This window comes from Microtus oregoni, unplaced genomic scaffold, assembly GCF_018167655.1.
Source record: "Microtus oregoni isolate MIOR12 unplaced genomic scaffold, Mior012 000139F_ref0000186, whole genome shotgun sequence".
Taxonomy (NCBI): Eukaryota; Metazoa; Chordata; class Mammalia; order Rodentia; family Cricetidae; genus Microtus; species Microtus oregoni.
In genome coordinates this window covers 946,527-958,655 of record NW_024544789.1, presented here as the reverse complement: position 1 = coordinate 958,655, position 12,129 = coordinate 946,527, and the positions used below count along the sequence as shown (strand labels likewise).

At 38.8% G+C, this 12,129-nt stretch overlaps 1 protein-coding gene across 1 annotated transcript; it reads left to right on the top strand.

Annotated features, from left to right (window-relative positions):
- Positions 1-3,693: 3,693 nt before the first annotated feature.
- Positions 3,694-8,656, top strand: LOC121444742 (peptidyl-prolyl cis-trans isomerase D-like). Its single transcript, XM_041646642.1, has 2 exons — positions 3,694-3,698; positions 7,425-8,656. Exons 1-2 carry the CDS (start codon positions 3,694-3,696, stop codon positions 8,602-8,604), a joined length of 1,185 nt encoding a protein of 394 aa, XP_041502576.1. The 3' UTR covers positions 8,605-8,656.
- Positions 8,657-12,129: the final 3,473 nt, after the last annotated feature.

Here is a 12,129-nt window from a genome sequence, read left to right as displayed (position 1 = left end):
TGAAAAGTGTTCGGTGTTAAAACTCTGCCTTCAATGTCAGAGCCAGAAGCAAAGCGAAGTTAAAGCTGACAAAGACAACACTACCATGATGCCTTTGGAAGAGGAAAAGCACAGAGCCCTCCTGCCATTTCCTTGTCTCTACTGTCCTTTCCCATAAGCACAGGTGTGACACACTACTCCAGGGACCAACAAGCCTTGGGTCAGACCAGAAATCCTCCTATCTGTTTCAAATTTTGTCCTAACGCTTGACAATCACCATGTCCACCTGGAAATTGTTACATTCAGCCCATCTACATTCCAGGTTTCTGAGAGAAAGTAATAGAGAGGGTGACTCACCTATTCCTGTCTGCACAAGGTGAAATGACAAGAACAGAGACAAGATTGAGTCCCCTTTCCTATGTTTCCTGCTACTCAATGACTGTAATAAAAAAACTCAATTTATTTTTAAATGTCGTGTTAAAATTCAACAAAAGAACTAAGCAAATTAACCTTATTTACATAGGAAACTACTGCTAAGATCATCATCTTTTTCCCTGTGCAATACAATATAACTATACAATATTATTCAATGAAATTATTGCATTACAACAGTACCTTCCATTTTACTTTGTGGTCTTACTACAGAAGTATCAACTTGGACCTGACATCCTTCAGGAACAACACGGTGTTTACGGCTGACTTTTCTCCAGATTTTGGACACTGGGAACGCATTTACAGCAGAGACAGTTATGTGATTTTCATAGCAAAAAATAGAAGAAAGTCTTTTTAATTCTATATGCTATCTCATGACCCTTCTGCAGACACACTTCAGAGTCATGGTGGTGTTTCAGGAAGATCACTGAGTGTACTGCATACTCCAGCATGCATTGCACTGATGGTTTGGGTAAGTCATAAACTCCTGTTAGTCTGACAGTGGTGTTTTCTCTGCTGAACATATGTACCTAATGAATGTTCTCATTCAGATCATGGGGACTGACCACCCCTGAGAGGAAAAACTCGTGGAGGATAGAGTGTAAGCAACTTTTAAAGATGTATTCCCAATGGATGCACTTCTTTTGTAACAGCACTCTGTAGGCAAAGGCAGGTGAAGTAGTGTGAGTTCCAGACCAGTGGTTATATTAGGTAGTTCCAGGATAGTTATGGACACACAGTAAGTCCTGTCTCAAAAACAAAACAAAACAAAACACTGTATTCTCAAGGAATGAGATAGTTCAGGTAATCCTGTATTGGTGACTATAATTCTCAGTGTACACCATCCCTAAATTGTAGGCCTCCCTTTGCCTATTCTTATGTTTTCTAATCTCTTAATGTTTTTCTCCAGTATATTAAGAATTAGAATGGCTAATAAAAACCAGTTTTGGACTATTCACAACAATCTCCCGTGTACTTATTTAATTTTGATGCTCTGTACTTTGAAAAGAAGATGTGTGCTTATCTAACTTTCAAAGCTGTGACTGATGACTACTGAGTGACCCTACCTAGGATTTTAACTACTATTGCAGATCATGTCGTGTGTGGATTCCTATTGATGTGTCTTATTGCAGGCAGCTGCAAGAAGGTAGAACTCTTTCTTTCTTCCAAGGGGATTATTGTTCCCTTGAGGCCATAAGAAGTGGCTCTTGAGATACATAGCTAAGAAGCCTCATCATTATCTCTGAGCTCTGGTTTATTCATTTATAGAGGGGCACTGATATATAATTGACCCTGTATATCTGTGATGAGGCTTGAACGCATTTGTGTAGGTAAGTTGTATTCTGAATGTAATTTACATATCAGATGCTGGAAATTGGGTTGGGAGATGGCATGCTATTTTCCTGGTAAAAAAGATTTAGACAAAAATTGTAGCACATTTTCCCAAAATAAGAAAGGATTGCTGTTCAATAGAAGGACAATAGACATATCCATCATTTCTTACATGGTATAAACCTTCTTCTACCACCGCCCCCCTAAAAACTAACAAACTTTAAAACCACAATTCTTATATCATTAAATATCATAGACCAGAGTGTTGCAATCTACAAAATACAATCACTGTTTACAAAATTCCTGTCTAAATCATGTCTTAGAAAAGTGATCTCACAATACATACCATATCTGTGTTTTTTGGATTTCCCCTGCAATAAATAAGAAAGAAAAATATTTAATGCCATGATCATGCTGAGTATCGTCTACAAAACCATTGGTTATAGCACCTACTGACATGCTATAATTGTAATCAGAACCGAGTAGATCAGTAAAGATTATTAATGAGTACATTATTTGGTGGTGTCATAGAAAATCTCAGACTATGTTCTTTGTGAGAAAAGCTAGCTCCTTTCATCCCTTTCTTACTCAATGGCACATCAGGCAAACCTGTCTGGCCTCGAGAGGGGGCATAACCATTATCACATGCCACTTATGAAAACTTGTATTTTTTAATAAGATGTTCTCTCTTTCTAGAGACAATGGTTTAGAAAGAACAAGTATAAGATCCAAAGTTTGAGGTGGTAGAAGCTTACTGTGTCCAGATTGAGGATGTTCAGTGTTCAGCCAGTAACATTTTTAAAAACATGAGGACCAGTGTAAATTAGTGGCAGACACCTTGGTGGGATTGCTCATAAAGCAGAACACAAAGTTGTGACACAAGTGGCATATGCCGTCTTGAATCAAGACCAGTTTGGTACAGTTCCAGTCCCCCTCTAGCTAACAAGACCTCTAATATCCATGTCACCTCAGACCAGTTTCAGGTTTCAAATGTGATACCCACTGAAATATAAGGGCACCACTGAGGTAAGCCTTTTACCTTACTGAAAGGAACACCCTCTTACCTTCACCATTTTCATTGGTGGCTTTTTCTGGTCCACTGGTGAAGCTGAACTCTTAGAAGGTTCAGGTGACACTAGGGAAACAGAAAGCGACTCTTAGCTCTGAGAACTGAATATTATTTGCAGAGGACCTTTGCTTGATGGGGGGAAAAGTGCATGGAATTAGCAGTACATGTGACTAAACCTAATGACCGAAAAGGCTTGCTTATTGTAGGACTGTCTTCCATGAAGATAACAAAAGGATAAGATATATGCAGATAAATGAGGAACAGATTTTTTTCTTCTAGGGATTGGGAGGCTAAAGCATTGTCAAAGAATCTGCAATACGTTGAAAAGTTGAAATAAATCTTTCAAAATTTCTTTATGCATTTATTCTGTTTGGGAGGCCCCAAATCTGGCTGTGCATGCAGAAGATTTAAACTTTCTGTGCCTGGTTCTCTTAGGCACAGAAGTCTCCAAGTTCATTTTCTAGTAGGCAGTCTTGCAACAAGTACCTTTACTGCTGAGCCATATCACTGACTCTTCATGATAAAAATCATGAAGTACACCCATTCCCTTAGATGATTTTGAGTGCTAGGATAATTTTTACTCTCTTCAGTATTTGCATTGGTCTTTTTCATGTCATGAGATGAGAGAGAGAGAGAGAGAGAGAGAGAGAGAGAGAGAGAGAGAGAGAGAGAGAGACTTGCGGGTTAATGAAAGACAAAACACCCATGACTGAGGCTCAGAACATGTCTGGATATCTGGGAGTTAGAAAACATTGTCTAGACAAAGTGTTTAAGTACACAAAATCACCAAGACAGTAACTGATAAAATAAACCACGTAGGCCTCCACAGCTTGCCCAAAAAAGACACATGGCAATTATGAAAGAGAAGTGGCTGGTGAAGGATGGCGTGAGAGGTAATAAGAAGCAAAACTGAAGGGCAGGTGCCATTACGGGATTCCACTGTCTCTGTCACACATATAGCTCAGAATTAGGTAGAACTGAGCCGTACCTACAGATATAGTCTGTATATGAAAGGGAGCCATATCCAACTGCAGAATAAGAGAATCCAAGAGAGGCAAACATACTTCTGATGAGCATTGCTGGAAGTCTGCTGGAGAGTGACAGTGAAGTCCCTTTTATGAGAGAGACTCCTTGGATTATAACTTTTGTCCTCAGGAACGATGAGACAAGTCAGACTATGCCAAGAGTGTGGACAGCACAAGGGACAGACAAATACTATGGGTGCCTGGAGAGCTAATCCCCTCTCATCTATATCCTTTCCTCGGGTATGTATCATCAGTACTTTAGGGAAACCCTCAAACTCAGTCTATGTACCATTGAGACTGAAGCCAAGATGCCTCTAAAAGTATCAGGTATGGGCCTCAGTATGGATCCTTTCTTCAGTCATCATCCATTAATTCAAAGGGATATCAGCCTGTAACCTCCCTTGACACAAATCACCCAGCATGCCAGTTAAGTTTAAGAAGCATACACTGCTAAAAGTTAAAGATATCCATGAGGTCTTTACTTGAAGAACACAGCTAGAGTTACAATGAGGCCATACTAGGGAACCATGCTATGTGTTTAGTAGTCTGACCTGTGGATGTCATTTAAAGAAGGACTAAATGATCAGTAGAGGACCAAGCAAGCACTACTCTAAAAGTCCCAAGAAACCCAGGGACATGGTCTCCTATTCTGCACTACCAGGACCACTTTGTAAGTCCTTTATTTATATGGACATTTGAGTACACAGGAGCAGAAAGACTGGCTTTATCACAGATTGAAACCGTAAACCATCACAACAGTTAACAGGCACTGTGATGGTAGATCTCAAAACATAATATGATAAGGGCCAGATTTCTGGACCATGCCCATAGAAAATTATGTTTTCCTCAATTAACAAGGCTAACCGAGGAAGCAAACTGTTCGGCTGTAAATGGTATAGTTTCTTGGGCTGTGATCCACGACTGCATAAGCAGAGGTGAGCTGAGCATAAGCACTCCTTTATTTATTCTTGTTTCATTGGAGCTCTGCCTCAGGCTCCTGTATCTATGGTTTCTCAGCAAGTATGTGCATCACACTCATGAAATTATGGCAAAGTAAACACTGCTTCTTTGTCATGTCTGGTCATAGTATACCATTACACACAACGGGAAAGTACCTTAGGCACAATTTCCATGGAGAGCTACTAAGCACAGTCACAGCGTTGAACATTTGGTAGGAACAAATGCTGAAAAGTGTTCAGTGTTAAAACTCTGCCTTCAATGTCAGAGCCAGAAGCAAAGCGAAGTGAAAGCTGACAAAGACAACACTACCATGATGCCTTTGGAAGAGGAAAAGCACAGAGCCCTCCTTCCATTTCCGTGTGTCTACTGTTCTTTCTCATAAGCACAGGGTGTGACACACTACTCCAGGGACCAACAAGCCTTGGGTCAGACCAGAAATCCTCTTATCTGTTTCAAATTTTATTCAAACTCTTGACAATCTTGACAATCACCATGTCCACCTAGAGATTGTTACATTCACTTCATCTATATTACAGGTTTCTGGGAGAAAGTAATAGAGAGGGTTGCTCACCTATTCCTGTAGGCATCATGTGAAGTGACAATGGGAAAGACAAGATCAAGTCCACCTTTCCTATGTTTCTTACTACTCAATGACTGTAATAGGCTAACTTCAAATTTATCTTTAATTCTTTTGTTAAATTTCAACTGAGTAATTAAGAAAATTAACATATCTACATAGGAAACTACTGCTAAGATCATCATCTTTCCCCCCATGCAATACAATATCAATCTGTACAACTACCCAATAGTTGTACAGGAGGAGGAGGAGGAGGAGGAGGAGGAGGAGGAGGAGGAGGAGGAAGAAGAAAAGATCCCAGGACAAGGACAGAGCCTGGACTGGGTCTTCCATGGTTGACTTATAGCCAGCTGACACAGAGGCTTGAATCCTGATTTTTTTTTCATAGCAGTTTCTCTGGAAATGGAGCTAGGTGACATGGATATCTGCTTAAATAAAATAAGATTAGACACAGCCTGGTACACAAAACCCCGAACTAAAGAGGTCACAGCTAAATGCAGCAACTGTAGACACATGACTGATTCCTTACTTGAAGCATCATTCTGTTTAAATCAAACTCCCAACTGTCAATTGATACCTGTGGTTTTGCTTACTGTGGTACATTAAACAAAAAAGCAAAGTGAGAATTTGTTTAAGTATGTAACTACTGAATGCATACCTCAAAAACATATACATTTATTTAGTTTGGGAGGGAACAAATCAGAGGACATTTTGTGTCCAGTTCTCCCCTCCCATTATGTGGGTTCTAGGGTTAGAATCAGAACATCAGGTCCGGTGACAAGTACCAATATTTACTGAGCCATCTCACTCTCCCCATTAAAATACATATTGCAATTGAAAATCATATTACCACCAATTATTAGATCATTTTGAAGCCCGGAAGAACTGACAATCCCTTCAGCATATCTCGCAAGCATATTTCAACCCCCATCAACTGATATTTGCTGATTCTGTATTCATCATAAAGAACATATAATTTTAGCTTTGATAACATATACATTTTACTGAGGAAGTCAATTTAGCATGAGGCATATGTGTAACTCTTAATCCATTCATTCTTTGACATACAACAACCATTTTTTCAAGAGTGGAGAACAGTAATAAACACACTGTGTCTTCTTTCATTTTCTAGTCTTTCTTTTTAATTCTATGAACTTTTGTATTCAGGTGTTTTGTGGCAACCAATTCAGAAGGAGCTGCATTGGTGAAGAATAAGAGTCTGGATTCTGTTGACCATTCAAGTCCTTTAACATAGCTCTACACAAGAGTTGCTCAAAGATGATGCATATTCTTGAAACTGGGTAGATATCCTGAGTACTTTTATGTTACTCTTTCAGGGAGTGTAGCTCACAAGGTCTCTGCACTTCTAAAGGCCACATGAGTATTGCCATTAGACATCAATTAAAGATCTCCATATTTGGAAGGCCTTAGCCCTCCCTTGAAGTGATGTGTCAGGATTTGTAGACTCTTCACAAATATGAGCACCTCTATATTTAGGTTTTGATCGATTCATGAAGACATATATAGCTCAATTTTGTGAAAGAGCTCTGAAAGCAGGTCAATAACTAAACCATGTAACACATGAAAACAGCAATAAGAGTTAACACATCGTCTCAGAGCTGCACATGCACAGAGCACAATGACCTTTTCAGGCAATTCCTTTTGTTCGCTATATATGTATTCTTTATATGCATTGATGATTGTAAAACAATATTAACTCTCTAGTTAGTTCACCAGTCTCTATAAGTCATCTGAGTCTCTACTGCTTTTGTTGAAATAGTGATCATTCAGGCAAGACAAAACAATCACATTACAAGTGTGAAATTTATAGTAATATCTCTACTTCTCCAATTCTTTGAGATGAAATAATTTCAATACAGAGAACCTTACTTATTGCACAGTATATCTATGAAAGAGTGTTACAGTATTTATATATAGGTAAATCTTAAGAACAAGCTCAAAGGAGGGAATATGAATTTGTGTGTGTATATATAGAGTGAGAGATAGATAAAATACACTCATATATCTATACACACATTAAACTCTAAAGTCAGAGAATTTGTCCCCCTGTCGCGCACGTGCTGCCCGCGTCCTGCTCCCTGGCGCCTGCGGTGAAGACGGCGCACCCGTCCCCGGCAGCCAAGCCTTCCAACCCCAAGAACCCGCGGGTCTTCTTTGACGTGGACATCGGCGGGGAGCGAGTTGGCAGAATTGTTTTAGAATTGTTTGCAGATATTGTTCCCAAAACTGCAGAAAATTTTCGCGCGTTATGTACAGGAGAAAAAGGCACTGGAGCCACAATTGGGAAACCTCTGCATTTTAAAGGATGCCCTTTCCACCGAATTATTAAGAAGTTTATGATTCAGGGTGGAGACTTCTCAAATCAGAATGGGACAGGTGGAGAAAGTATTTATGGTGAAAAATTTGAAGATGAAAATTTTCATTATAAGCACGATCGGGAGGGTTTGCTGAGCATGGCAAATGCAGGCCCCAATACAAATGGTTCTCAGTTCTTTATCACAACAGTTCCAACTCCTCATTTGGATGGGAAACACGTGGTATTTGGTCAAGTAATTAAAGGACTGGGTGTGGCGAGGATGCTTGAAAATGTAGAAGTGAATGGCGAAAAGCCTGCCAAACTGTGTATTATTGCAGAGTGTGGAGAATTGAAGGAAGGGGATGACTGGGGAATATTTCCCAAAGATGGCTCTGGTGACAGTCATCCAGACTTTCCCGAGGATGCAGACATAGATTTAAAAGATGTAGATAAAATTTTATTAATAACTGAAGATTTAAAAAACATTGGAAATACCTTTTTCAAATCTCAGAACTGGGAGATGGCTGTTAAAAAATATGCAAAGGTTTTAAGATACGTGGCTAGTTCAAAGGCTGTTGTTGAGAAAGCAGATTCATCCAGACTGCAGCCTATAGCCTTAAGCTGTGTGCTGAATTTCGGTGCTTGTAAGCTGAAGATGTCAAATTGGCAGGGAGCGATCGACAGTTGTTTGGAGGCTCTTGAAATGGACCCGTCAAATACCAAAGCACTATACCGCAAAGCGCAAGGATGGCAAGGATTAAAAGAATATGATCAAGCATTGGCTGATCTGAAGAAGGCGCAGGAGATAGTCCCAGGAGATAAAGCTATCCAGGCAGAATTGCTTAAAGTCAAACAAATGATAAAGGCAGAAAAAGATAAAGAGAAGGCGGTGTATGCAAAAATGTTTGCCTAAAAAGAATTAAACCGTGCTGAACTATTACATATTGATTATATAAAAGATAATATAAGTTACTGTCTACCTGTGATCCCTGATTCTTTGTCATCACTGTTTACATAGAAGTACTGACGTAGTTCTTCTTTAATAAAGTGTTACGAAATGCAAAAAAAAATAAACTCTAAAGTCAAATATTTCACAGAAAATATAATAACACAATATATAATAAAACATTATTCTAACATTGCCAAAGTTATATATATTTAAAAAAGATAATTTGAGAAATATTAACCAGTCTAAATGAAGAAGTACTCCAAGGCTAGAAATGACATACCAAGGCTAGAAATGACATACCTCGATTGGCACAACAGTTCCCCATTATACTCTAAATCCAACACAATTATCAACCTCAAATTTTTACGCATGTACTCCGAGCAAACTCTCAAAGTATACTGGCACTCAGAACTGAGGCAAGTACAAGTCAGCAGCATGTCATAGAACTTCCAAAGTGAGGTCAGTTCTGTATTATGACATCCAACAGCTGCTATCCAGGCAGGTCTGTTCCTACATGTCCAAGACTACAGTGTGGGTTACTACAAATGCCAATGTACTGTACTTAAGAATGGTCAAGTATAAAACAAACAAACAAACAAACAAACAAAAAAAGAATGGTCAAGTATAAAGTAAATGTCCCCCTCCTCCCAGAAAGAAAGCCTATCCTCAAGGAAAAGGACACAGTACAGAATTACTCTGTGGTTTCTGTTAAATGGCAGAAGAGTCGGCTATATATGAGTGAATCTAGGTAGCATGAGGTTTCTGTTGGCTACTCATGTAACCAACAGTAGAGAATGTGTTTATTTTCCCTGTTTACCTTCACTATTTATATAGGAATCTATAGGAAGGCCCTAGCTCAGCAGAAATATGTGGTCTTCCTCCAAAAGTTTCAACTACCTTGGTGCCCCTGAGTGAGTGATTCTCTGATTAGAGGACCTCTAAAATAAGGCATGTTTTCTAGAAATGCTCAGATTCAAAGTCACTCAAAGCAAAGTGGTCATATAATGTTTAGGATGACTAGAAACTTCCCTCCAAGTAGCCAAGCCTGGATATTCCCTTATCATGAATTGGCAGGAGCAGCAGCCAGGTGTATTGGTAATATAACCACCAGTGACTTTACACATCACTTTCATGGTTACATTCTCATTGACTATCTGTACAACTTTTATTTGTTTTGGCTAGATAGTAGTAATGACTACAGGATCACTGAAAGTGTACCATAACTGATTATGCTGTCCTCACCAAAGTCCTAGCTTCTCTATATTATGTTTTTTTTTCCTCAGAAAAGATCTCTGTATTTTTTTTAACTATTGTTCTTTGGTGGCCTATTACGCAGCTTCCCAATATGGAGACTTATTTTTATTTTTGCCAGCCTTAATATGGCTATTTCTACCCAGCTTTTCTTAACTCAAATTATCCCATCTATCTTTTGCCTCTGGGATTTTATCTTTCTCTATTCTGTATACCTTTCTTTCCTTCTCACTCTGTGGCTTGCTTGAAGTTGGGTGGCTAATCCCTGGAGTCCTCCTCTCCTCCTTTTCTCACTCCTTGATCTTTATTCCCTGACTTCTCCAATTTATTTTCTCTGCCTATCAGCCCCAATTATCCTTTCTTCTGCCTAGTTATTGGCCATTCAGCTCCTTATTAGACGAATCATGTGTTTTAGGCAAGCAAAGTAACACAGCTTTACTGAGTTAAACAAACACAACATAAAAGAATGCAACACATCTTGTATCATTAAATATCCCACAGCACAAACAAATGTAACAAATCCCAAATTCATAATCCAAAACGAATCAGGTCTTTGGCATTTCCTTCAAACTAAAGAGACAACCTCACTGGCTAGGGTGAGTCAAAACTGTTGTACCTTCCTAATAACCCAAGTCCATTCTCTCTCTCTCTCTCTCTCTCTCTCTCTCTCTCTCTCTCTATTTCTCTCTCTCTATTTCTCTCTCTCTCTCTATTTCTCTCTCTCTCTCTCTCTCTCTCTCTCTCTCATTCTCTCAAATAAACACACATACAAAACAACAAAAATTTAAATACTCATTAAATACTAAAACCAAAATTTAAATACTCATTAAATGTACAATCCTCCAGGAGGACACTGCAATTTTAAATATTTATGGACTAAAAACAAGGGTAGCTATATTTATAAAACTACTACAGCTAAAATCACATACTGACCCTCACACAACAATAGTGGGTGATTTTCATTACACTCTTGTAGTAAGAGCTGCAGGCCTGCTTTCATCCAGCCCGGTTCCTGCACGGCTAGCTTTACACCAGATATAACAACACACAAACTGTATTCATTTAAACACTGCTTGGCCCACTAGTTCTAGTCTCTTACAGGCTAATTCTCATACTTAGTCTAGCCCATTTTTAGTAATCTGTGTAGCACCAGTCTTACTGGGAAAGATTCAGCATGTCTGACCTGGCGGCTTGCTTCATCGTGTCTGCACTGGAGAGCAGCGGCACTGGCATCTGTCTGAGGCATCTTACCTCACTCCCTCTTCCTCCCAGCATTCTGTTCTGTTTACTCCACCCACCTATGTTCTAACCTATCAGGGCCAAGCAGTTTCTTTATTAATTAACCAATGACCTTCCTCCATTATTTCCCCTTTTTCTGTTTAAACAAAAAAAAAGGAAGGCTTTAACTTTAACTTAGCAAAATTACATATAACAAAACAGTTATCAAGTAAAAATTACAATATTTACATCTATTTTATCTTTCTCATAACTAAGGAAAACTATAACTATAACTAACTATTCTTCAACTCCATCAAAAACTCCAGAAAGATACAATATTACCTAAACAAACAAGAAATAAGCAACTTTCAAACTCTAGAAATGACAGAGACATCTTGCTGCCTGGACAGTCACCCAAAGTTCCTCTGTACCGTTGGGGCATCCATCTTCGGTCTATAGGCCCATAGTATCCAGAGACATTTCCATGAAGCAGGAAATTTCAAAGTCAGTTCAGTCACTATCTGTTGTGTCCTGCAGAATGTCTTGCAGACTCCTTCATGAATCAGGAATCCTGAAAGACCATCTCACCTTTAGGCAAGTTCAGCAGTCCTCTCTCTGCAGGTTCTCTGTGTCCAGTTTATGCAATAATCCAGGCTAGAGCAGTTTCTTGCCCAAATTGATATCAAACTCCATAAGGAGCCTCTTCGATACCCATCTTCTTCTTGAAGTAGATTGGTGTTTCCAGGAGCAGACATGTCTCATTGTCATGAAAAACCCTAAGTTATTAAAACATTAAATAGCATATTCCGTAGTCTTTGAAAGATATGAAGAATGCCTATCTAACTGAAATATATATCTATATATCTAGAAAATCTAACTAACATGACTATAAACTTGACTATTATTAATGATTATCCATTAACAACCTATATACATTACATTTTAAAATGAACTACACAATCACAATACCTTAATCAAAATCAGAAACACATATACATATAACAAAATTGACCTTAAATT